General features: G+C 46.2%; 1 protein-coding gene across 1 annotated transcript in view; it reads right to left on the reverse strand.

Moving 5' to 3' along the window:
* Nucleotides 1-27,171, reverse strand: part of LOC146780370 (hydroperoxide isomerase ALOXE3-like) — a 250,144-nt gene that overhangs the window by 177,849 nt on the left and 45,124 nt on the right. The window contains exon 3 of the mRNA XM_085638542.1: nucleotides 10,735-10,819. Within this exon, the coding sequence (XP_085494668.1) occupies nucleotides 10,735-10,819 (85 nt within the window). The remainder of the gene's footprint in view (nucleotides 1-10,734; nucleotides 10,820-27,171) is intronic.

A 27,171-nucleotide genomic window follows, 5' to 3' on the forward strand; every position in this document is an offset into this window, starting at 1 on the left:
GCATCACTAACGACATCTCAGATGACATCACTGATGACATCATCAAATGACTGTGAAGGTTTTTTTAAATGTTTAACCGGCACATGCATCAAGCATTTTACCGGCCGCAAACGGTCCGATTTGTAGAATCGGGCCGTTTGCGGCCAGTAAAATGCCATTTCCGATATATCAAACCCAAAACCCATTTGCAATGTAGGTAAGAGCAAATTTTGCGATTACCTAAATTGCGAATGATTTTAGGGACTCGCAAATTGTGATTCCCTATTTGGGATGCATCAAAGCCTTTCCTAAATGCGACTTCGCATTTAGGAAACGCTAATTACCATCAACTGCAAGTTGATGGTAATTTGCATATACTTTGAAAATGCACAAAAGTGCATTTTCAAAGTGCCATATGGCGCACACATATGCCCTTAGGGCATATGTTTGCACCACATGAGCATACATGCCAAACTTGGGGATGCAGCAGGGTGGCCTTTAAGGCCCCCTAGCACCCCTAGCACCCTTCAAATTGCATTCACAATTTGCGAGTACCTATATGGTACTCGTCTCTAGGCCAATAGGAATGAATGGGAAGGCATTCCTTAATTGCGAATCGCAATTTGGGATTCACAATTAAGGAATGTGTAGGAATCGCAAATATTTTTGCAAATCCTACATGCATAGGCAATTGCGATTCCTTAATAGCGATTCCTTAATAATCGCTATTAAGGAATCGTAATTGCCTAGCTTGTTGCATGTGCCTGTAAGAGTGTTAAATATACATACCAAGGTGTATTGATGAATCAGTGGGCGTATGAGTGCCTGATTGGATGATTCAGTGGGTGTGTGAGTAACTGCATAAGTGAAAAATTAAGTGTCTCAGTGAATGTATGGGTGAGTAACTTGTGTGAATGTCTTTATCTGTCTGCCAGTTGGTGTCTACGAGGTTGTATAGGTTTGTGAGTGGGTATGTGACTTTCTGTACGGGTGAGTAAATAGTTGTTTCGCTATGTGTATAGGTGTCTCAATGTCTCTGTGGATGGGTGAGGGTTTTTGTAACTGCCTGTATGGATGAGTGCATGGGTGAGCCAGTGGCTCTATGGGCTAGTGAGTTTGTATTAAAGGGGCAGCATGGATGAGTTAGCATGTGTATGGCTGTGTCAGTGAGTGAATGGATATGTCAGTGGTATAAAGGTGAGTAACTGCATATGCGAAAGGCAGTATAGGTGAGTGTTGGAGTATATGAGTGACTGTATGTGTGACTGAGTGATTGCAAGAGGAGCCATATTGGTGAGCGTGTGCTTGTGTTAGTGACTGTATAGGTGAGTGAGTGTGTGTTAGTATCTTTATGAATAAATGAGTGTGTGTCTGTATAACTGTATAGGTGAGTAATTGGCTGTGTGATAGACTCTATAGGTGAGTGACTAGGTGTGTGAGTAGTTCTATGAGTGACTGTGTGTGACTGCCTGTATGGGTCTATGAGTGGATATATCAGTGGCTGTATCAGTGAGTGAGCTGGTGTATGAGTGGCTGTATGGCTAACTGAGTGGATGTGGATGTAGACCTATGAATCAGTGAGTGGGTGTATAAGTACTGGTATGGGTGTGTCAATGGTTTTGAGAATGCTAGTGTAAAAGTTGGAGTGGGTGTACGAAAGGTTATATTGAGGTGTGAGTGGATATCAGTGGGTATGTCAGACACTCTGTGGATGATGTCCTCAGTGATGTCATCAGTGATGTCATTTGAGATGTCATTGGTGGTGTTATCAGTCATGTCACTGACCATGTCATAAGCAATGTAATATGTGAATGAGGCCATAAGCAGTGCACTGTTGGGGCATGAGATATAGTTAGTTCAGCTAAATATAACTAAATATTATGGCTGAAATTCTTTTTTGTGTGTGTGACATCTGAGCCTAACTATAACGTCCCTGTAACCTTTGTTTTTTTTCAGTGAATTTCTAATTTTTTTTGGTCTGTTTCACAATTATAACGCACTATAACCTTTGTTTTTTTAGTGAGTATATATACACACACATACTTATATATGCAAACACATATCCTTATACATATCCATGTCAACCGGTCGAATCAAAGATGGCCACCACAACAGTACTCCAGGAGGAGACTCCTGGGTGAAGGCTCACCATTTGTTGGATATCCGAATGGACACCCTGCCATCCTCCAGCCTCGAGCTACCGCTACGACAGCAGACACCCAGACAAGGCAGGCATGTGTGTACGGACCTGCTTTGACTCAACTGAGTGGCACCAGACAAACAGAGGGAGACAGCAGGAGGGCACCTTGCGGGCAGGGTACATCAATCTGTGATCAGCCAATAGCTGCCTGCAACTACGGCAGGCACAGGAACTGCCCGGAGACATGCCCAGTGACAGGAGGTTTGAATAGAATGGTCCTGGGAGCGGCGCCCACTCCCAGTGAAAAAAATGTGTACGGGGAGTGACCGGCCCGGCATGACACCCCTACTTGCAGCCGGATATCACACTAGTCTATTGGAGTGATAGGAGAGCGGATGAGTAGTTCCTGCTGGGGCTATTGTCTACTCACGGTGGATGCCTCCCCTCTCGCATTGGGGCTCTGGTCCTAAATGGACACACTGCCAGCTTACCCTTGCAGTAGCACCGCCGGCCATAGAGAAAATACAGCAGTGGATTCCTACCAGCATCGCCTGTGGAGCTCTGCATGCCAGACCCCTTGCGATTGCTATTTCGGCCCGCCCACATCAGTTAAGCTGCGCTGTCCATGTGGAGTAGAGTGTGGTCTGATACTGCTCCGCTGGGACTGAAACCCATGGCCCTAGGGAGGAATCGCCTAAAAGGAACCTGGCCTCCATTTTGAAACATGCACTCATTCACTGACCTAAGGTGCTCCCTATACAAAATGGACCTTGCATAAAAACAAATAGAGGACTGAAATCTCAGCCTCATTGATAAAAAAGAAAAAGGGGACTACAATTTCAAATAGACTATTGGCAGCCATCTTACCCAGATCAAAGGAAACAAACAGAAGATGGAAACCTTAGCCTTACAATAGGACAGTTCTTTCCCAACCCCATAGCACCCACTAAGCCAATTTTCAAATGTAAGTACCTGTGATTTGTTTTATTTTTTATTCCAGTATTCATTATTAACATCTTTGGAATCCCTTCAGGAATGACCTTTGCACCTCTACGGGACTTCCATTCAGAAGGGTGCATTACTCTCCAATAGTCTAATTACAGACTACTGAGAATCATAGGTGCCTAGCCATTACAACTGTTTTTACCTTTCTCCACCCTAGGGATTTAGAGATCCGGTAGAAGCCCTCTGCTTGGTCCTGCACTCTTTGTGGTGGTACCCTTGTTCATAAAACAATGGTCACAAAATTGAAACCCATGGGCCTCAATGCCTTCACTGTAAAATACCCCCCTAATCTCTCCAAAAATGCAGTAAAAAGACTTAAACACCGATTACTCAAAACTTACCCTGAAACACTTATGTCAGACCCATACTTCTACTCTAGCACGGGAACTCTAACCAGTGACCTCATTTTTTACACAAAATGGCGAGCTCAATGGAGGAATGTATTATATTCCATACTGCAAATTTCCTACACCAGGAAAACACCCCATGGTCTTAGACCATCTATCTCTTCTTGGCCCTTCTGCAGGGTGATGTTACCATATCTATGTACAAACAACAATGGTAACATTCTAATACAATCCATGAATGAAAAACTGACAGTAGTAGATAGATCTCCCCTATCCTCAAGAAGAGGGTGAACAACAAGATCCATTTCCCTCCTAAAATCACCCTAGCAACCTCAAAGAAGAGAACTCTACCTCTCCAACTCCCATATCTATTCCAACCTCATCAGCTCACCTCCAGTCATCAGGGATTAGTACTCCACCTTCTCTGATATCATACCCATTCTAGATCTCTCATCTCAGATAGGGCCAGGGAATCAATCCACAACTGGTGAAATTATCGCTTCGGCTTCTCCCGCCACTACAAAGGGCAAGCATAGATTCCTCCATCACCGGATTCTTTCCTTCAAATTAGCTCTCTCTTTCTTTCCCTTTGCCCCCAGCAAGGTACCCCCATAGCCTCCCTCTCCACCAAAAAAAACTATGTATTCAAACCTATATCCCCTCATTTATCTAACCCAAGGCCCCCCTAGTCCCTTGACCACCCCTTATTCAGCCCTACTGTGCCCCATCCCCCAGCATCAATTAATACTCAGCCAGGTCCCCATCAAAACCGCCCTGACCCACAAGTACTCCATGCCCCTATCAATCGCCTCTCTCATATGGCTACTCTCCTCACCTTGAACCATCATGTGGCCTCCCTCCCCACTTGGATCTTGTCTCTCAACTCATAACTACCTGTAAACATACCTATTTGTAGATGCGATTTAATGAGATCTCTCATAGATTGCTTCATCTCAATGAAGCTCTACAGAGACTCACATTGTCACCTCAGAGCTAAGTCTTAATCATAGACCCAATAGGGCCTTGATGACTTGGACCAAACCTCAAACAGATACGCTACCGTCCTATGTCCCCCACACTCCCAATCCTGGTCCAAAAACAATCCCCTTCCCCAACGCCTCTTCCCGACCGAGGAGATTGAGTAAAGATATATCAGACAATCATATCCACGACCTCCTCCTCACTAACCCCCCAAGAGAGATACCAATATGGCTGGGCTGAATCAAATCCAAACCATCCAAGCTAACCCCTTCAGAGAACATAGCTACAAACAGAGAGCGGTAAACAAGTATAACCTCAACAGCATTGACATATCCCGGGAAGACTGGCCTCACACCAATAGCAAACTGAAATGTATGCTCCTCAATTGTAGATCGGCTAATAAACATGCGACCAATATTTATGACCTCATCCTCACACATACATTTGATATTGCTATCCTCAATGAAACTTGGTTAAACAGATCACCGCACCCTATTATAGACCTACTTGTCCCCCCAGTCATAGGATCATTTGACTGGATAGACAAAAGAAATCTGGTGGGGAAATAGCCTGCATCTACCGCAACACCCTCTCAGTATCTCAGGCAGAATCAATCGACTTGCCTGCATGTGAATATTTATGCATCAACATCACGAGCAATAATAAACCAAATTGTAAACTGCACACCTTCTACCACCCACCTGGTGATAATTTGCCGTTCATCGGACAAATCATGGAGGTCATCACAACCAACGATAACTCTCAAGTAGTCCAGATTTTGCTTGGAGACTTTAACCTCCAAGGGAACGACCCGAATGACCAGGCAGTAAATAGCCTAAAGTCTTTTATGTCAGACTATGAGTTTACCCAATTCTGTGACAGTCCGACTCATAACAAGGGTGAGACTTTAGATCTTATCTTCTCAAAGATGGACAACATTATGTTGGAGTCCATTAACCCCTGTGACTGGACTGACCTTTACTGCATCACCTTCCTCATCAATTTGAGGGTGACTCCAAAGAGAGTGCAACTGAAGAAAACACAACAATGGAAAAGAAATCTCTGGGACATAAACTCCAATTATTTTTTCAACCACTGTAACAACACCTTGACTTCTCAGACCAACATGCATGATGTCCATGACCTCACAGAAATCTACAATACCTCCATGTTGGAAGTCCTTGATTCGTTTACCACTTCAACAAAATAATTTATTGACTAAAGTTTCCAAACCCTGGATCAATGACAACTTGAACTCTGAAAAACGCCATCTCAGATCAGCAGAAAGAGCTTGGAGATCTTCTCCCTCAATGGAGCTCCTAAAATGCTTAAGAACAGTGAGCAACACATACAACAGAAGGATAAGAAATGTGAAAGCTAACTTTTTTAGATCTCAGCTTGACCACGCCAGAAATTGACCCAAAACACTATTCAAAATCATCAAGTAACAATCATGCAATGTATCAAACCCGATTGACAATGTCGCCATGACTCTCCTCAATTGCAAAGAGTTGGCCTCCTTCTACCTGGATAAAAAACAAATATCGAGAATGAATTTCAATCAGCAAAGAAACTTTTCCCGGTGGCCTCAGTCATCTTTCCACACCTCCCCCAGCTTGGTGAATGGAACAATCCATCCAGGCATGTACTCAAAAATAACTCCTCCTGGCACATTTTCACATCAATCAATGATAATGATATCTACAACATCCTATCATCCTTAAACCCATCTAATCACTTCATTGACCCTCTGCCTTCGACTATCGTCAGGGAGAACAAAGCCATTATTCTCCCCTTATGGGCTAAGATTGTAAATGCCTCGCTACATCAAGGCACCATCCCTGACTGTCTAAAATCAGGACAGGTAATCCCCACTTTAAAAAAATCTAATGCAGATTGCTCAGATCTCAACAACTACCGACCTATCTCAAACATCTCCACCCTGGCAAAACTACTGGAAAAATGTTTCCATATCCAACTGTGTAACCACATAGACAATTTCCAACTCCTTGATCAACACCAATCAGGCTTCTGTCATGGTCACAACACTCCAAACGTGGTGGATGATATATTAAAAATGAAAAACAACCATTTCAACTCAGTCATTACAACGCACTTCCTTTGCAACGCAGTCATTAGAACGCAGTAGCCTTTACATCGCATGCCATTACAATGCATGTCATTACAACGCATGTCATTACAACGCATGCTATTACAACGAAAACCATTACAACGCATGACATTACAACACATTATAATGTAAGAATTGGGATTTTTTAGTTTTAGGGATGATATTATTTTTATCCCTACACTATCAAACTCTTGCCCTACTGTTTCACTCACTGGAGATTGAATAGTAATTTGTACCCCTACACTATCCAACACTTACCCTACTATTGCCCTAAAAGTATTATGCGTTGTAACAGTATGCGTTGTAATGGTATGCGTTGTAATGGTATGCACTGTAAATGTAGTTTCTAAAACTGCGGTGTGATGGCATGCGTTGTAAAATCATGTGCTGTAATGGATGCTGCGATGTGAAGGCTGCGTTGTAAAGGAATGCGTTGTAATTATTTGCGCTGTAACGTCATATATTCATTAAAAACGCTGGATCTAAGCGAATCATGCCTTCTGATACAAATTGACTTATCTTCTGCCTTTGACACTGTTAAACATAATACTCTGTTGACCCTACTGGAAAGAAGGATGTGCTTATCAGGGGTCATTGCAACAGCTTACTTCATTTGCGCTTCAGAAGTTATAATAACATAATATAACATAACATTTCTCCAAAACAGTTCCCAAAGAGCCAAGATGAACCAATTCCTTTATAAGCCTTCCGTGGTCACTCTGGGTGCTCTACAGGGTTCCGCCCTCTCACCCATTCTCTTCAATATATTCATAGAACCACTAGCAGACTCCTTAAAATCTGCTAACATTCATTATTACATGTATGCAGACAACACACAATTATATCTCAAAATCTCCTCCCCAGATCACATCATATCCCTCAAATCTATGCTACAAAACATGCATCTTTAGCTCACCGATAATCACCTCAAGCTCTACCCCGCCAAAACAGAATTCCTACTATCTCACCTTCGAACAATATTCCCCAAATTGATCTCTGGATGAAATATCTTACAGCACTAAACTGTTCTCTGCAAATCATTGACTCTGCTAGATCCTTGGGAATTACATTAGAAAAACACTTGAAAATGCAGGGTCACATCAGCACAGTCACCAAAGGAGCGATGAGAATTCTACGGAAACTTAAACCTTACCTCCCTCAGGAGGACCTCAAGCATGCAGTTCAAGCTCTTGTGTTGCACAGATGGACTATGGTAGTGCCATATCATGCAGCCTACCTAGATACAATTTGGCCCTTCTAAGGGCCTCCCTCATTGCGGCTGCCAAACTTGACTCTGGAACATAAAGAAACAAGCACATTTTTCCAGCTCTAAAATCCCTGAACTGGCTACCTTATGATGCAAGAATTCAATTAAAGATAGCATGCATGAAGCATTAAGCCCTACATTTCAATATCCCCGATATTTGGCTCAAAAAATAGAAAAATTAGGTGGTTGCAGACCATCACAAAGCGAGAACCACCTGCTACTGAAACCACAATGTTTCCATAAAAAGAAAACAGGATACAGAGCTTTCTCGGGTGCCGCTCCTAAGATATGGAACTCTCTACCACTGGACGTTCGCCTAATCGCATCTACTGCTTCCTTCAAAAAAGAAGCAAAAATCTTTTCTGATGAACAAGATTTTACCTTCAGCTATCACTTCTGTGTTATATTCATTGTGACCATACCAGTGACTCTTGTTATGATGCAAGACCTTTTCTTCGCTGATTACCTCAACAAGGGTAGTAATTTGTGTATCCTCAAGGCACTTTACTTCTCTGATAACAAGCATAGTAATTTGTGTATTCTCAAGGCACCTTACTTCATTATAGATGTGAACAAGTTATTTCAATTAGACCCTACACTCCCTTCCTGTAAAGCGCTCTGACACTTACTAGGGTCATGTTTGCTCTATACAAAACGTTATGAATAAAATAAAATAAATAAATAAGTCACCATCCCCCACAGCATCAACCAGCATTCAATCCAGTTTCTCTGCATACACACACCTGCAGTAATTGCCTTAACCTACTAATGTTTCATAGGGTAAAAGAGTGCATTTCCCATGAATAACTTTAACTTGCATTTGTCTTTCATTTAAGGTGTGTGTTATTTTATATGCAGTTACCTGAAGGTGAAAGACCCAAAGAAATAGTAACTGAATCTTGTGTCCATTTTAGCCACATCTTTGACTCTTACCCACACTCGGCACGGCCCTCATTGCATTCAGGATCAGTTCAGTGCTCTGCTGGACTGACCTGTCCCTAAAAGAAGTGCTTCCGGTGTCTGCCAGACTGAACCAGAGAGCAGCTTTCGGGTCGGCCTGTTGGGCCACTGGGCTGTAGACAGTGCTTGCAGGGATATTAAGGGTTTTAGGAGCCCTGGGCCAAACACATTTTGAGGGCCCCCTGTTTGGAACAGCTTTAAATTTATGATCCATTTTCAGGACTTTCATGCCCTCTTTGACCAGTGACTGTGCACAGGCACACTGGTCCAAATCCTAAATGTGTTTACATCTCATATTCATGTTCAAGGAGGTGTTTTTAATATTGTAACACAGCAGTGGCTTACTAATGTTACTGCAAAACGTCTCTGTGTCCCCCTTCCATTTCTCATATGTAAGGTCCTATTTTGATCTAAAAGAAACTTATGGATGTTGCATGGAAAATAAGCACAATGTTTCTCTACAATATCTGTAATTGACATCCTCACATCTCCCACATTAAAAATAAACTCAAGGAAAATGGTATGGAAACAATCTGTTTAAGAATTATTGAACATTGTCATGACAATACTCTCTGCAAAACAGAGCTCGCTTTATCAGGGGGCCCCCTGAAAGGGTGGGGCCCTTGACCAGTGCCCACATTGCCCATGCCTTAAAATGTCTCTGGGTGGTTGCTGGTTGTAGATGGAGGTGCCTGAGCAGGGTCGATGGTGACTCGACCAGTAAGTGCTGAGGCAGCGCATAGAGCAAGCTGAAAAGCACTGGATGCTTTTGTTTAATTATATCTGCAGCTCGTTGAGACACATTAAAGTGGTTGGAGGAGTTGGAACCTGCAGAACAAATGTTTGTTAGTGCGGTGATGCACACACCAGCACCAAAATGCATTAACGTAACACCAGATGCGTATGAATAAGCCACTTAGCTGTCCTTTAAAACGTTCTAATAAACAAGCCTCAACAGGGACCAGGGACAGACTGGGTCAGAACATTGGTCTGGGCACTGGATTGAAAGTGATTCCCTTTAGCGAATCAGATAGCTAAACATGGCCCACATTTACAAATCAGAGCAAAGACAGGCTGCACTGATGTTTTGCAAGGTACGGGAAACTGGATTCTTTTGCATTTTCTGCATGCAATTTGTGTGGTAATTAGAGATTAACAACAAAAACCTGCCAACCAAACCGTAAAAGCAGACCCACAAACAGCCCTCCAAAAAAACAAACAGCCCACACACTGGCCTCTCTGTCAAATTGGCCAAAGGTCAGTGTGACCGTGACAGGGACAATTGCCTCTGCTGGGCCTATCCCTTATATGTATGCATGTATGGTTTCATATCCATGTAGAGGTGCTTATTATAGCACAAGGTTCACTGGGGAGAGTGCTGAACACAGAGGCAAGTGTCAAAGGGTATATTTTGGAAAATTTTCCCAAAGAGGAAAAGGGGAATTCGGTACCTTAGTTGTGGCAGTGTGGGGTGAGATCTGCACCATTGCCCTATTATTTTATTTGTAAGATTGCAGTGCCCCTTAAATATTTCTACTCGGGATAGCCCTTCTGAAACTCTATACACATTATTCAGTAGGCACAGTAACAATTCAAGGGGGTGACTTTCACACAAATGAAAGAAAGTGACCTGAGTTCTTGTTGTACAATTAATCAGAACACCCATAGAGGAAACTGTCCAATACCAAAGATTATCACTGTTCACTGAAGAAAGAACCCCCTCACCCCCAATCGAAAACAAGCCTTCCCTTAAATGCTACTGACTAAACTATAAATAACTTGTGTTAGTTTGTCTGTATAAATTGTCATTATTAAAGTGCTGACAGTATGAGGATGTCCTATAAACTACAGGGCAGTAGATTTTCGTATCTCAGTTGCTAAAGTTTTAGTGCTATATAAATTCACATAACATAGAATAACTCACTTGAACGTCTTTCGTCTCTCTTTCAGCTCATTTTCCCTCTGCATTAGGAGAAGGGAGTTGTGAACTTCTGCAGAGGCAAGGGTAGCTGCTCAAAAAGGTAAAACGAAGAGTGATGTTCAGAGAAGTCTTTTATTGAAGAAATGAAAAATATCAAAGGAAAACGATAAAATGCATATGAGTTAGAATGCAATGCCTATCACATGCAAGAGAGAAGATTTGCTGCAGGTGATGATAAACTGCCCCAGATAGAGACAAATAGGACTAACAGGTAACACATTTGAAATTGTTCAAGGACCAGTTGTGGTACATTTCCTTTCTATAAGTTGTTCATGCTTAGTTTGGTTACTAGCTTTCTGCCATCTTCCTTGGGAAAAAAACCCACAAAGCATATGTTCCTCCTTGACCCTCCAAACCTACATGCAACCCCCCTTATAGACTCTTTCCTCTCCATACAAGGACAAAAAACTAGTCAGTGGTATCAATCTACTGAGCCCCATACAACAAAAAGTATTCCAGTACTTCAAATAGACCATAATATGGAGATGACATGAGTTCTGGTCCTAGCACATGGGACTACTGCAATATCAACTTTGCTAGATTCTGAGAACCCTGTTGCCAAACTACAGATTCAGGTAGTTTAGATTATTCATGAGCTCTAACAAATGTTGAAAAATCAAGCTCTCCCTGAACGTTCTTCCCTGGCCTTCAAAGGAACTCTGGCCCAAATCTAAGGTTATCTTGAGTCCATGAATCCATGTGGGGCAAAGACCCATAATACTTGCAGAAACTAGCCCTACACTAATCTTCAGCCACAAATCTGATCATCAGCCACCCTCTGGATTTACTAATGACTATTGAAGAGCATGAAACATGGTGACAGGTCTACAGCAGTGCACTAACCCCGATTGTGGAGTACCATCAACCAAGGACATTTGCTTTTACTAGTTTCAAAGTGGAATATTTAATGACTTTCCAATAATTGATACTATGGACAAGTTGTAAACTCAGCCAGGTGTTCAATGCTCCCAGGTAAACTACGAGAACAGAACACCCTTCATTCGACAAATTTAAGGGTTTCCCAAGACACAATCTGTTGTCATCCTTTTGAGGAACATAACATATTGACAACTTCAGTGGTTCTTCTCCCAAACCTTTTGCCCTTGCATTCCCTTTTGATCAGGTACTCATTTACTCCCTTTCACAGATTGGTTTGAATAGTTGATTCCAATTACATTTTTGGTCTGAAATGACAGGATTCATTGTTCAGTGCATTTGAATGACTATCAAGTTCAGCTGTTTTTCACGAGAAAGTCTGTCACAAGCAACTGCAGAAAGACAAGAATTTGTGGTGTTAAAGAAGCCTGAGCGCTGCAGCCAATCTAAAGAAGTTGTTAGGTGCTGTAAAATTGTACCTGCTACAACAATCAAGCCAAAACTCTTAAACTATATTGCACATGTTTTATATGCATCAAATTCAGCCTTTTCCTCCAGGGTATAGAGGCTTATATAATGTTAATCAAATATGGAATCCATTGACAAAGTCTTCTGAGATAGTACAGGGCATGGTTCTTCATGGCCTTGGCTGGAGGAAAGGATCTAAGTTTAGGGTTTTTCTTTCGAGTTAAATTAGTTTCTTGATATTTAGGAAATCGATACAAATGAATGCAATATAGAACAAAACGAGAAAGAATAAAACAATTAATTTATAACCAATGTCCAATAAGTCTTTCATTGGACACTGGTTGCACCCTAACAAAACATTTAGTATCATTTCTAGAGTAACTGTACCCCACTATCAATTCATGGGAGAGTTGTATAAAAGATTTTAAAATCTATACACTCGCATTCATATGCAAGTGATGGCCTACTAGGGATATCATAGATGATAGATTTCATCAGTGATGTAATTTGAGATGTCATCAGTGATGTCATCAGTGATGTCACTGACCATGTCATGGGCGGGCGATGTAATATGTGATGTCATCAGCAGTGCATTGTGGGGCGCGAGTTATAGTTAGTTCAGCTAACTATAACAGCTGAATTACTCTGAAATGTCATCTTAACTATAACACCCCTATAACCTTTTTTTTCTATGAATTTCTAAGGTGTTTTAAATGCTAATTCCTAATGATAAAGTCTCTGAAACCTGTGTTTTTTTCAGTGAATTTCTAAGGTTTTTTAAAAAGCTAATTTCTAACTATAAAGTCCCTGAAACCTGGGGGGTTTTCAGTGAATTTTTAAGGTTAGTCAGTGCTAATTTCTAACTATAACATCCCTGAAACCTGTGTTTTTTTCATTGAATTTCTTTGTTTTTTTAAATGCTAATTTTTAACTATGATTACATAGGTTAGACATGTGCAGAAAGAGGAAGAAAGGCGCAGAAAGTAGCAAGAGAAGTACACAAAGAGGCAAAAGAGATACGTAAAGAGGAAGAAAGGTGCAAAAAGAAGCAAGTGAAATGCAGAAAGAGGCAAGAGGAGTGCAGAAAGAGGAAGAGAGGTACAGAAAGAAGCAAGAAAAGTGCAGAAAGAAGCAACAGAGGTGCAAAAAGAGGCCTACTTCGGCTGGACATTTCCATAGACTCATACAGAGTAGCCTAATCACTAATCCTTCTCCCAAGATGTCTTTAATCTCTCTTGAAGGTTCACTATTTATTGACTGCTCAGAATGTTAGGCCTAACAAATGTAAAACAGCAATCCTAACCATATCACTGTTGTATGTCTCACCAAGTTTGTGAAGGTATGCATGCGTGTGCCTGTGCTTTTACCAAGTGACATGCTACATAAAAATAAACATACAAATACTTGAATACCTGTGTTTCAAATAGCATACTCTGTAAATGTGTATACCATAAGGTGTATGTATTTCTTTCTGCTCATAATACAGGGCACATGGGTATTCAATAGTACATTTCATGGACTCTAGAACAACTACATATGAAAGATAGGTCTGCTTGTGCTACCGAATGAAAGAGCAGAACTGGGAGGATTTGACCATCTATAGGAGTAGCTACCTGCATTTTAAGCTACCTTCTTAATATGCATAACACATGTGACAATACATGGACAAGTAGATATATACCTCAGTCACTAGAGCACACAGATCTTTAAACTTGACAGTGTGCACTTACCATTTGAGTACAGAAAGAGGCAAGAGAAGTACAGAAAGAGGCAAGAGAAGTACAGAAAAAAACAAGAGAGGTACAGAAAGAGTAAGACATTTGCAGAAAGAGGTGGGAAACGTACAGAAAAATGCAAGAGAAGTGCACAAAGAGGCAAGAGAAGTGCAGAAAAAAGCAAGAGAAGTACAGAAAGAAGCAAGAGAGGTGCAGAAAAAGGATAAAGGTATAAAAAGGGGCAAGAGAGGTGCAGAAAGAGGAAGAAAGATGCAGAATCAAGCAAGAGAAAAGAAGAAAGAGCAACAGAAATAAAGAAAGAAAAAGAAAGGTGCAGAAATAACCAAGAGAAGTACAGAAAGAAGAGAGGTGCAGAAAGTAGCTAGAAAAGTGATGAAAGAGACAAGAGAGTTGCAGAAAGAAACAAGAGAAGTGCAGAAAAAAGCAGGAGAGAGGTGCAGAAAGGAGCAAGAGAGGTGCAGGAAGAGGTAAGAGAGGTATAGAACACGGCAAAAGAAGTGCAGAAAGAGCCAAGAGAAGTGCATAAAGAGGTAAGAGAGGTACAGAAAGAGGCAAGCGGGGTCAAGAAAGAAGCAAGAGAGGTATAGAAAGAAGAAAGAGAAGTCCAGAAAGAAGCAAATGATGTGCCGAACGAGGGAAGAGAACTCCAGAAAGAGTTAAGAGAGGTACAGAAAGAGGCAACAGAAATGCAGAAAGACGCAAAGGAGGTGTAGAAAGAGAGAAGTGAGTTGTAGAAACAGGGGAGAGGGGTGCAGAAAGAGGCTAGAGGGGTGCAGAAGAAGCAACAGAGGTGTAAAAAGAAGCAAGAGAACTGCAGAAAGAAGCAACAAAGGAGCAGAAGAGGCAACAGCATTCCAGAAAGAGGCAAGAGAGGTGCAGAAAGAGGCAAGGGAGGTGCAGAAAGAGGGAAGAGGAGTACAGAACGAGGCAAGAGGGGTGCACAAAGAGGCAAGATGGGTGCTGAAAGAGGCAAGAGAGGTGCAGAAAGAGGAAGAAAGATGCAGAATCAAGTAAGAGAAAAGAAAGAAGAAAGAGGCAAAAGAAATGCAGAAAGCGTAAGAAAGGTGCAGAAAGAACCAAGAGAAGTACAGAAAGAAGCAAGAGAGGTGGAGAAAGAAGCAAGAAAAGTGATGACAGAGACAAGAGAGTTGCATAAAGAAACAAGAGAGGTGCAGAAAAAAGCAAGAGAGGTTCAGAAAGAAGCAACAGAGGTACCGAACACCGAAGGAGTCAAGTGAGGTGCAGAAAGAGGTAAAAGAGGTACAAAAAAAGGCAAACAAGGTGCAGAAACAGGCAAGAGAAGTACAGAAAGAGGCAAGATGGGTGCACAAAGAGGCAGGAGAGGTGCAGAAAGAGGCAAGAGAGAATCAGAAAGAGGGAAGAGGCATGCAGAACGAGGCAAGAAGGGTGCTGAAAGAGGCAAGATGGGTGCAGAAAGAGGCAAGAGAGGTGCAGAAAGAGGAAGAAAGATGCAGAATCAAGCAAGAGAAAAGAAGAAACATGCAAAAGAAATGCTGAAAGATTAAGGAAGGTGCAGAAAGAACCAAGAGAAGTACAGAAAGAAGCAAGAGAGGTACAGAAAGAAGCAAGAAAAGTGATGAAAGAGACAAGAGAGGTGCAGAAAGAGGTAAGAGAGGTAGAGAAAAAGGCAAAAGAGATGCAGAAAGAGGCAAGAAAAGTGCAGAAAGAGGCAAGAAAGGTGCAGAAAGAGGCACAAGGGGTGCAGAAAGAGGGAAGAGGGGTACAGAAAGAAGCAAGAGGGTCACAGAAAGAAGCAAGAGAGGTGCAGAAAGAAGCAAGAGAAGTGCAGAAAGAAGCAACATATGTGCAGGAAGAAGAAAGAGAAGTGCAGAAAGGGGCAAGAGAGGTACAGAAAGAGGCAACAGAAGTGCAGAAAGACGCAAAGGAGGTGTAGAAAGAGGCAAGTGAGGTATAGAAACAGGGGAGAGGGGTGCAGAAAGAGGCAAGAGAACAGCAGAAAGAAGAAAAAAAGGTACAGAAAGAGGCAACAGAAGTCCAGAAAGAGGCAAAAGAGGTACAGAAAGAGGCAAGAGAGGTGCAGAAAGAGGGGAGGGGAGTTCAGAACAAGGCAAGATGGATGCAGAAAAGACACCAGAGAGGTGCAGAAAGGAGCAAGGAAAGTGCAGAAAGATGCACGAGAGATGCAAAAAGAAGCAACAGAAGTCCAGAAAGAGGCAAGAGAGGTATTGAAAGAGGCAAGAGAAGTGCAGAAAGAGGCAAGAGAAGTGCAGAAAGAGGCAAGAAAATTGAAGAAAGAGGCAAGAGAGGTACAGAAAGTGGAAAAAAGTGCAAAAAGGGGCAAGTGAGGTGCAGAAAGAGCCATGAGAAGTGCAGAAAGAGGCAAGAGAAATACAGAAAGAGGCAAGTGAGGTGCAGAAAGAAGAGAGTGAGGTGCAGAAAGAAGCAAAGAGGTGCAGTAAAAGGCAAGAAAGGTGCTGAAAAGGACAAGAGATATGCAGAAAGAATCAAAAGAGATGCAGAAATTAGAAAAAGAGGTGCAGAAAGGGGTAAGGGAGGGGTAGAAAGAGGCAAGAGAGGTGCAGAAAGAGGCAACAGAAGTTCAGAAAGAGGAAGAAAGGCACAGAAAGAAGCAAGAGAAGTACAGAAAGAGACAAGAGAGGTGCAGAACAAGGCAGTAGAGGTGTATAAAGAGGCAAGAGGAGTACAGAAAGAGGCAAGAGAGATGCACAAACGGGTAACAGAGATGCACAGAGTGTGAAGAAGGATGCAACAAAAGGCAAAAAGAGTGCATAATGAGGACAAAGAGGTGCAGGAAAGGCAAGAGTGATGCACAAAGAAGCAAAGACGTGCACTAAAACACAAGAGAGGTGCACAAAGGGACAAGAGACGTGCAGAAAGAAGCAAGAGAGGTGCAGAAATTGGCAAAAGAGTTGCAGAAGGAGGTAAGGGAGGGACAGAGTAAAGTAATAGAGTGCAGAAAGAGGATAGAGAAAGAGGCAAGAGAAGTACAGAAAGAAGCAACAGAGATGCAAAAATTGGCAAAAGAGTTGCAGAAAGAAGCAAGAGAGGTGCACAAAGAGACAAGAGGTGAAGAAAGAGGGATGACGCATGTAGAAAGAGGTAAGAGGGCTGCAGAAAGAAGCAAGTGAGGTGCAGAAAGAAACAAGAGTAATGTAAATAAAAGCAAAAGAGGTGCAGAAAGAGGCAAGAGAGGTACAGAAAGAGGCAGCAGAAGTGCAGAAAGATGCTGTAGGAGAGTAGGATTCTGCTTCACATGGGTACCCCCACTTTTTGCTGGTGTTTCACATTATTTCGACCTTAGTCTGGCTGTGGCCCTGCTAATCAGGACCACAGCCTAGCTGCTTCCTCTTTAAAATGGTTTCCATGTACATTAGGTATATATCTAATTGGATTCTGGAGTGCCTTATAAGCCCCTAGTATATGGTATATTATGTACCTAGGGCATAGGTACCTCAGAGGCCTACCAGGGGCTGCAGCATGTATTATGCCACCCCTGGGAAGCACTCCAAAATGACACCACAGGTCTGACACTGCAGCCTGGGAAAGGGTGTGCTTGCACCCCTTACTGTGGTATAGACTACCTATATCACTACCTTATACAGACACATATAATCCTATAAGCCACTCCGAAGGAAGGCCTTGACAATCCTGAAGGCAGAGTGCTTGGTTTTATGTGAGAGGGTTCCCAAGCATGAGCTGAGCCCCTCTGCAGTATTCGAAAATACTTCCTTATGGCTGTTCTGTGATACATAAAGATGTGGAACGGTTGCACTCACAGATTGAACATAGGTAGTTCAAGTAATCCTTGTGTAAAAAACTCTGGTGCTGGTGAGACCACCTCCTAATCGTTGAGGTGTAAGTAACAATGTCAACATGCGTCTCAGGGAAAGACGTCCTCACGTTAGCACTCCAATGCGGAAGATCCGCTGTTTCAAAACAGTACAAACACTGTAACATTAGTGAAAAAATGTTTTAGTCGGAGGTTACGCATGAATTTGAACAAACATACTTGTGTTTCCAAATTATTTGTGTTGTACGTCGGTACAAAAGAAGTCCCTTTTTGTAATGTTTGGATTTGCTGGGGTGTCAAAGTTTTTTTTGAAATATTGATGACTATCTATATAGTATAGACACTACGTAAGCGTCAACTATTACCCACTTATGTTTTTATACATCCTGGACCCCAGCCTTATGTCCTCCTTTATTTTTTTCATAGAATTCCCCCTGATGAAGGGCGAGTCCCGAAATGCATCGGGACATTTGAAAAAATGGCTTGTTTAAACAATGGATATAATTCAGTGAAACGTTTCGTGGTCTGAACCCACTTTTGATAGTATGAGCAGCATCATACTACTGGAAAAGTCATATGAAGGAAATATGAATTAAAACAAGTAAAGAATTAAGTTACAGTGTTTGTACTGTTTTGAAACAGCGGATCTTCCGCATTGGAGTGCTAACGTGAGGACATCTTTCCCTGAGACGCATGTTGACATTGTTCTGTGATACAGCCATACCATATACTCTTAAGTGCATTATAACCTCGCGGTAAATGCTAACTTTGGAATGGCTGCATCAAAACATGCCGTGTATGGTGTCAAACATCTTAGAATACTACCCCCCGTCAGTCCTGGTGGCGGGGGTAGCATTCCACCATTCTAGAGGGAGAGACATGTTCACACTGGCTAAACCCGGTTAAAACTTTCCAAAGCCCTGGCATCACAAATTGATGCCACTGCCACAGACACAGGTCTGGCCTCCTGCTGCTGACCGAAGCTCCGGCAGGGGAGGCCTGGACAATAGGTTTCCTGTAACAGGGAGGTGTAACCACCTCCCCAGACAAGCAGATGTGTATTGGGGCAGGGGGTGGTGCATTCAGAGAATGCTTTTGAGACACTGCCTGGGGCACACAAGGTGTCCCTGTGCATAGCCCAGTTCCAACCGGGTGCAGGGGCACTCAGCCCCTGCTCTGGGACAAAACTGGACAAAGGGGAAGGGGTGTAACCAACCCCACCCCAGGTCCACCCATAGGTGGGGCCTTAGAGTTAGTCCATCCCCTAAACTTAGTATTAGTATAGGAACCCAGTCCCTAGGACTTTAGATTACCCTGGACAAACCTCTGAAACATATATCCCAGACCTTCGACTTTCTATCACAACTAGAAGATGGAAGAAATCTCCCTTGGAGTCAAGGAGTGACTCCCCTGCTTGGCAGGCACCAAAGAAGCAACTGACCTGTCTGCAATTCTGAAGCTCTTGCCAGATGCCGAAGTCTCTGCATCCCCAGAGGTGGATTTCAAGCTTTCCCCAAGGCTACCCTGAGTCCACAGCAAAGCTGAGGCCCCAGGCTATCATGGGTAACGTGGAACTGTGACCCCTGGACACCGTGAACTTTTGCAGCAACACTACCTTCCTGGTCATCCTTGAAGTTGTGCTTTGGGCTCTGAGTAGACCCAGCCTTGAGCACCTCCTGCGCTGAAGATTGTTGGCCTCCACTCAATGAGTGACCCGTGGGCCAGCTTCAAGTGCGACCGCTCGAGGCTCCTTCGCAATCACTAGCCTGTTGGCTAGCAGGTCCCCACGAAGGCAACTCCACTTCTGCTTGGGCTTTTCTGGTTTCTGCAGACTTGCCCTTACTTACCCTTGCTGGGTGAGTCCATCAGACCTTACTGGTCTGCACCGCAGTCCTTTCTCTGATTTCCTGTGACTTGCTGTTGCCATGGCTTGTTGGGTCCTTCCTGGTAGCCGACACCGCAGCACTCAACAGACTTTGTGGGACAGCTTGAATCTGGCTTGTGGACTTCGTCAATGCCTCCAGGACCTCGAGGCTGAAGAGTCAAGACACCCATCAACTCACCTGAAGCACCCGACATCTGTGGGCATTGGTCCATCCTGCCCTAGGTCACTGGCTAGTGACCCAGACTCTGTCCCCTCTGCTTTCAGGTTCCTTACATCCTAGATCCAGGCTTGGATCTCTCCGGACACTTCTCTTCTTCACGGCAGCAGCAGTTCTTTGCAGGCTTCCATTGGAATCAACGAAGCGACCCGACACCCAAAGACACCTATGCACCCGGCTTCCCTGGATGAGGTAACTTGAGTACTCTGGTGCTCTCGTGGGTGCTAGCCCTAGAACTGTCTAAGTCCAAAAGGGTTTGGTCCTGACTCGATTAGAAGTGTCCCTAATCTTTAAAATTCCAACCGCGACATTCCCCATAGAAGATAATAGGAACCCGCGGTTGTGTTTCCACACTGCATACAGTTCCCGTGGGTCCCCTGTGTCACTACCTTGAGTGGTTCCTTGGGGTCCCAGCGATTCTAGAGACAATAGGCCTAGTGCCTATTTCAGTCATGGTTCTTATACCACTTTTTTAGTATATGGTTTGGTACGCCCCTAGGGCTCAAACGTGTATTTGTGCTTTTACTGATGCTTGATCACTTGTAAACTAAGTACTTCGAGCTCCAGTCTCATAAAGAGACTAGAGGGGTGTGTTTAACCTTAAATACATATATTTTGAATATATACCTGGTGTGGTTGTCTTTTCGTTTGATCATTCAAGAGATTATAGACTGGTAAAACAAGCTGCTTTACATTCCTTCAAGACTTAGCCTGAAGGCTGCTCTCCATAGCTACCACTAGGATAGCTTTCATATAAGGTTGTCTTTAACCTATCACCATAAGGGGTTGTTTGGACTGATACAAGGTGCCCACTAGAACTATTGGACAGCATATATCAGGCCACCTTCTCACATTGGTGTGCAGCGTGTGGGATTCCAGCTTGCTATTGTTTTACCAGATAATCTCAATTGAATTGATCAACTGAAAACCACTAAAGGAACCTGAGGTACATATAATTTCAAGTTTAGCTACATTAAGTTCAACTGAACTTACAGTTGTGTGTTAAGGGATAGCACACCCTTTCTACAACTCAAGAGAGTTTAGTAGGCCACAGTAGTGTAGGTAGTGCAATACACCACAACGCATTAGTAATGTCTAACCAGCCATGAACCACTGAGTCCCTACCTGGAACCAGTGAGCTCCTTCCCTATAAGTCTGAGGATGTCACCTTTGTTCATCTTAGGTCCCTGTGTACAATTAGGAAGCTGAAGCCAGGCAAAAGTCCATGCACCCAGCATCTCATACAGATACTGAAACTGGATGATATCACAAGTCCTAGTGGGCCTGTAGAGGGACACAGTGTGGGTGGGGCAGCACCTGAGGGTGGGTCCAGGGGTGGAAACTCCCCTGACCCTAACTCTAATGCTGACCAGACTGGAGACAATGACCAGACTCTGGTGAACACAGACAATCAGGATGAGGAGGAGGATGATGACAATAATGCCACTTCCTTCATTCCTCCTGGTAGGCCTGAAAACAGGGCTAGAAGGGATAGATCTCAGACAAGGGGATATATTCAGTCTAACTCCTCTATTGGAACCTCGGTTTCTTCACACAGAGGGAGGGAAACCTCCCAGGAGAGGAGAGAGAGACTGCTGAAGTATGAGCAAGACAAGTTCAACCTCAGAAAGCAGCAGATGGCCTTGGATAGGGAAGCCCTGGAGCGCTACAGAGCTAGTAAAAAGGAGGGACTAGAGTCCCTTGGTGGCAACAATTTATCTAGAGATAGGGAGAGGTCTTATGACCATAGAAACCTAAGTAAGATTGTCCCTCCCTACCAGAGTGGGGATGACATCCACAAATGGATAACTGCCTTGGAGAGGGCCTATAAAGTACAGAAGGTCCCTCAAGGTCAGTGGGCAGCAATCTTATGGTTCTCCTTTGCAGACAAAGGTAGAGACAAGCTCCTCACTGTAAGAGAAGAGGATGCTGATGATTACAATCAATCAATCAATCAAAGACATTTATAGAGCGCACTACTCACCCGGAGGGTCTCAAGGCGCTTGGGGGGGGGGGGGGGGTGCTGCTACTGCTCGAACAGCCAGGTCTTGAGCTTCTTCCTGAAGGAGAGGTGGTCTTGGGTCAGGCGCAGGTCGGTCGGGAGGGAGTTCCAGGTCTTGGCGGCCAGGTAGGAGAAGGACCTTCCTCCTGTTGTCGCTCTTCGGATGCGGGGGACGACGGCGAGGGCATGACTGGTTGATCGGAGATGGCATTTGGGAGCGTAGAAGTTGAGGCGGTTGTTGAGGTAGCTCGGGCCTTGATCGTGTAGGGCTTTGTGTGCGTGGGTGAGGAGACGGAAGGCGATTCTCTTGTTGACGGGGAGCCAGTGCAGGTCTCTCAGGTGTCCGGAGATGTGGCTGCGTCGGGGGATGTCGAGGATGAGTCTGGCTGAGGCGTTCTGGATCCGCTGGAGTCTCTTCTGGAGCTTGGCGGTGGTACCAGCGTAGAGGGCATTGCCGTAGTCCAGTCGGCTGGTGACGAGGGCCTGGGTGACCGTCTTCCTGGTCTCGGTGGGGATCCACCGGATGATCTTACGTAGCATGCGCAGGATGTTGAAGCAAGACGAGGAGACGGCGTTGACTTGCCTGGTCATGAAGAGGGAGGTGTCCAGGATGAAGCCCAGGTTGCGTGCGTGGTCTGTCGGTTTGGGTGCGGTGCCCAGGGCGGGGGGCCACCAAGAGTCGTCCCAGGCGGAGGGCGAGGAGCCCAGGATGAGGACTTCCGTCTTGTCGGAGTTCAGTTTCAGGCGACTGGTCGTCATCCACTCGGCTACGTCTTTCATCCCATCGTGAAGGTTGGCTCTGTCGGCGGCGGGGTCGTTGGTCAGGGAGAGGATCAGCTGGGTGTCGTCCGCGTAGGAGATGATGTTGAGGTTGTGTTGGCGTGCGATGGCCGCAAGGGGGCTCATGTAGACGTTGAAGAGGGTGGGGCTGAGCGAGGAGCCCTGAGGAACGCCGCAGATGACTTCCGTGGCTGCAGATCTGAACGGAGGTAGGCGGACTCTCTGTGTCCTTCCAGCGAGGAAGGAGATGATCCACTCCAGTGCCTTCTCCTGGATTCCGATGTTGCTGAGGCGCTGCACTAGGGTGCGGTGGCAAACAGTGTCGAACGCCGCGGAGAGGTCTAGGAGGATGAGGGCCGCTGTCTCACCGTTGTCCAGCAGGGCTCGGATGTCATCGGTGGCAGCGATGAGGGCGGTCTCGGTGCTGTGGTTGGCTCGGACGCCAGACTGTGAGGGGTCGAGGGATCCATTCGTCTCGAGGAAGGGGGCCAGCTGCTTGTTGACGGTCTTCTCGATGACTTTGGCTGGGAACGGGAGGAGCGAGATGGGGCGGTAATTCTTGAGTTCGGTGGGGTCCGCTGTTGGTTTCTTTAGTAGAGCGCTGAGTTCGGCGTGCTTCCAGCACTCAGGGAAGGTGGCGGTGTCGAAGGAGGTGTTGATGATGTCCCGCAGGTGGGGTGCGATGACAGCGTCGGCCTTGTTGAAGACGTGGTGGGGGCAGGGGTCGGTCGGAGATCCGGAGTGGATAGAGTTCATCGTGCAGAAGGTGTCTTCTGTATTGATCTGGGTCCAGGCGCTGAAGGTGGTGGTGGGGGGCGTTGGTGCGGTCGTTGGGAGCGTTGTTTGTGGGCTGAAGCTGTTGTGTATGTCAGCGATCTTGTTGTGGAAGTAGGAGGCGAGGGAGTTGCAGAGGTCTTGCGACGGGGTGATTTCGTTGTTTCCGGCGTTGGGGTTGGAGAGCTCTTTCACGATGTTGAAGAGTTCCTTGCAGTTGTGTGCGTTGTTGTCCAGCCGGTCCTTGAATGCTGTTTTCTTGGTGGCGTGGATCAGTTGATGGTGCTTCTGGGTGGCGAGCTTGAGGGTGGTCATGTTGTCCGGTGTTGGCTCCCTTCCCCAGGCTTTCTCGAGGGCTCGGCAGTTCTTCTTGGAGCTCTTGAGTTCGTCGGTGAACCATGGGGCCTTCTTGCTGCCGGGTCTGCTCGCGGGGGCCTCAGTGGGGCGAGGTCGTCTGCGCAGTTGCTGATCCACTTCGTGAGGTTGTCGGCGGCCTGGCTGGGGTTCGCTGAGCTGGCGGGAGGGTGCTGGCTCAGGGAAGCGGCGAGCTGGTCTCCTGTGATCTTGTTCCAGTTTCTTCGAGCAACCTGTTGCTGGTGGTGGTGGATCGTGGATCTTCTGAAGGTGAAGTGGACGCAGCTGTGGTCCGTCCAGTGGAGTCCGGGGGCGTGGCTGAAGACGATGTCCTTGCTGGATGAGAAGACAGCGTCGAGTGTGTGTCCGGCGAGGTGGGTGGGGGTGGTCACCAGCTGCTTGAGTCCGAGGTTGGCGAGGTTGTCAAGCAGGGTGTTGGTGTTGCGGTCATTGTTGTTCTCCAGGTGGAAGTTGATGTCCCCCAGGAGGATGTAGTCAGCGGAGGGGAGGGCGTGCGGGCTGATGAAGTCGGCGATGTCTTCGCTGAATTGTGTGCGTGGTCCCGGGGGTCGGTAGATGAGGGTGCCTCTGAGGGTGGTTTTGGGGTCTGTGTGGATCTGGAAGTGCAGGTGTTCGGCTGTTGTCAGGGTGTCGTCGGTGTTGGTCGTGATGCGGATGGTGTCCCTGTAGATGATGGCGATGCCTCCTCCAGTCTGGTTGCCTCGGTCTCTTCAGGTGATCTTGTAACCCTCTGGGATGGCGATGGCGATGTCTGGCGCTAAGGAGTCGTTCATCCAGGTTTCCGTGAGGAAGGCGACGTCAGGAGCTGTGGTGTCGAGGAGGTTCCAGAGTTCGATGGTGTGTCTGTGGACGGAGCGGGTGTTGAGTAGGATGCACTTGAGGTGGTTGCTGCTGGTGTTCGGCTTGGCGGGTGCTGGTGCGGGGCAGGTCCGGATGCAGGAGAACTTGCAGGCGTTGCAGCAGAAGGGTCCGTGGGTGAGTCTCGGGGTGGCTCGGTAGCATCCCGGGAATCAGCCGTTGTTGAGTGCGTTGAGGGTGGTGGCGTCGTACGTCCGGCGGGTGGGCTGGGGTCTGTGGGGGCCAGGGGTCCTGGCACTGGGCGCGGTCCAGGAGCGGACGGGCGCAGACGGGCTTACCTTTGGCGCACCTTCGCCGCTCAATCGGTGCTCCCGCTGCGCGCGTCCGCTGCGCGGTCGCTCAGGGGGCGTCATAAGAAGGGGGACGGGAGGGCGGGTCTGCTGGGCTGGGCGAGCGGCTGGGCCAATGGGCCGGTGGTGGGTGGGGCCGCAGGGGGCCAGTGGCGGGAAAGGTGGCGAGCAGGCGGCTCAGCTGTGGCTGGGCCGCTCGGGGGTGCTGGGGGGGCGACGGTCGGTGGCGGCAGGCAGGAGGCTGGCAAGGAGGCTGGCTAGCAGGATCAGCAGGCGAGGGAGCAAGGGGGTGACCCGGCCTCGAGAGGCACAGTGGTCACTCCCGCGGCAACCAGGCTCTCCCCTTAAGAAGGGGGACGGGAGGGCGGGTCTGCTGGGCTGGGCGAGCGGCTGGGCCAATGGGCCGGTGGTGGGCGGGGCCGCAGGGAGCCAGTGGCGGGAAAGGTGGCGAGCGGGCAGCTCAGCTGTGGCTGGGCTGCTCGGGGGTGCTGGGGGGGCGACGGTCGGTGGCGGCAGGCAGGAGGCTGGCAAGGAGGCTGGCTAGCAGGATCAGCAGGCGAGGGAGCAAGGGGGTGACCCGGCCTCGAGAGGCACAGTCTTACATGGTCTTGAACAGTGCTCTGATAGATGGGTTTGGCCTAACCACTGAACAATACAGGTTAAAGTTCAGAGATACCCAAAAGGCACAAAATCAGGACTGGGTTGACTTTGTTGACTGTGCTGCTAAGGCTCTGGAAGGTTGGTTATTGGGCAGTAAAGTGTGTGACTTCAAAGGATTGTATAATCTGATAATGAGGGAGCAGATTCTTAATAACTGTCAAAATCAGCTGTTGCACCAGTACCTGGTAGACTCTGATCTGACCTCTCCCCAAGAATTGGGAAAGAAGGCAGACAAATGGGTCAGAACCAGGGTGAGGCTGAAAGTACAGAACCAAGGTGGTGACCCTAAGAAGCAAGATTCCAAAAACTCTGATAAGGGTGAGGACAAGGGTAAAGACCAGAAGTCTTCACAAGGACCCCAAAAATCTTCTTCAGGGGGGGATTCACAGGCTAACAAAGGGAAAGGCCAAAAGAAGCCCTGGTGCAAAATCTGTAAGCAGAAAACTCACTGGACCAGTGACTGCACCAAGGCTAAAGAAAATACTCCAACTACCACCAATGCCCCTAAGGCGCCTGTTCCCCCTAGTACAGTTACAATTGGTGGTGGGAATACACAGAATAAGGGTGTAGTAGGGTTGACCCTGGGTTCTGAGATGGACTCTGGCCTAGTCAGAGTACCAACTCAGGCTGTGATGGGGGAATGGATATGTCCCCCTTTGTGAGCCCCAGTAACATGGGCAAATACAGACAGCAGCCTTTGATTAATGGAGTAGAAGCTTGGGCATTCAGGGACACAGGAGCAAGTGTCACAATGGTGACAAAGGATCTTGTGGATCCTGGGCAGACTATGCTTGGTGAAATGTACCAAGTGACCAATGCTAGCAACGTCAGAACAGACCATTCTCTGGCAGTTGTTAACTTCTCCTGGGGAGGGGTAACTGGCCTTAAGAAGGTTGTGGTAAGTGCAGACCTTCCAGTACAGTGCTTGTTTGGCAATGATCTGGAAACTTCAGCTTGGGCTGAAGTGGAGCTCAGGACACATGCAGAAATGTTAGGGATCCCTGCACATGTCTTTGCTGTGACTAGGTCACAGGCAAAAATGTCAAAAGCTGGACAGGCCCTGGATTCTGGAATAATGGCCAGGTGCCTCACAAGAGGAGGAGCAGTAGGGGTAAGGCAGAGCCTTCCCTTCTGTCTCAGGATACTGATCAGTCTCCTGAGGGAGATGATCTTGAGCCTGCAGAAGGAACTGTCCCAGAGGAGCTTGAACCTGACCAGGTTGAGTTCTTGGAGACAGGTGGCCCTTCCAGGTCTGATCTGAGCCAGGAGCAGAAAACCTGCCCCTCTCTTGAAACCCTCAGACAGCAAGCTGCTGACGAGGCTGCTGGGAATGCTAGTGGCACCCATAACGTTTATTGGGATGATGGACTCCTATACTCAGAGAGTAGAGACCCCAAGCCTAGTGCATCCAGGAGGTTGGTTATACCTCTGACGTTTAGGGGTTTCCTATTGACACTAGCCCATGATATTCCCCTAGCAGGACACTTAGGCCAGAACAAGACTTGGGACAGAATTGTTCCTCACTTTCACTAGCCACACATGTCTGAAGACACAAAGGAGTTTTGTCGCTCCTGTGTAACCTGCCAAGCCAGTGGCAAAGCAGGTGGCACTACAAAGGTACCCCTGATACCACTACCTGAGGTGGGGGTTCCCTTTGAGAGTGTTG

The sequence above is a fragment of the Triturus cristatus genome, chromosome 12 (assembly GCF_964204655.1).
Source record: "Triturus cristatus chromosome 12, aTriCri1.1, whole genome shotgun sequence".
Lineage (NCBI taxonomy): Eukaryota > Metazoa > Chordata > Amphibia > Caudata > Salamandridae > Triturus > Triturus cristatus.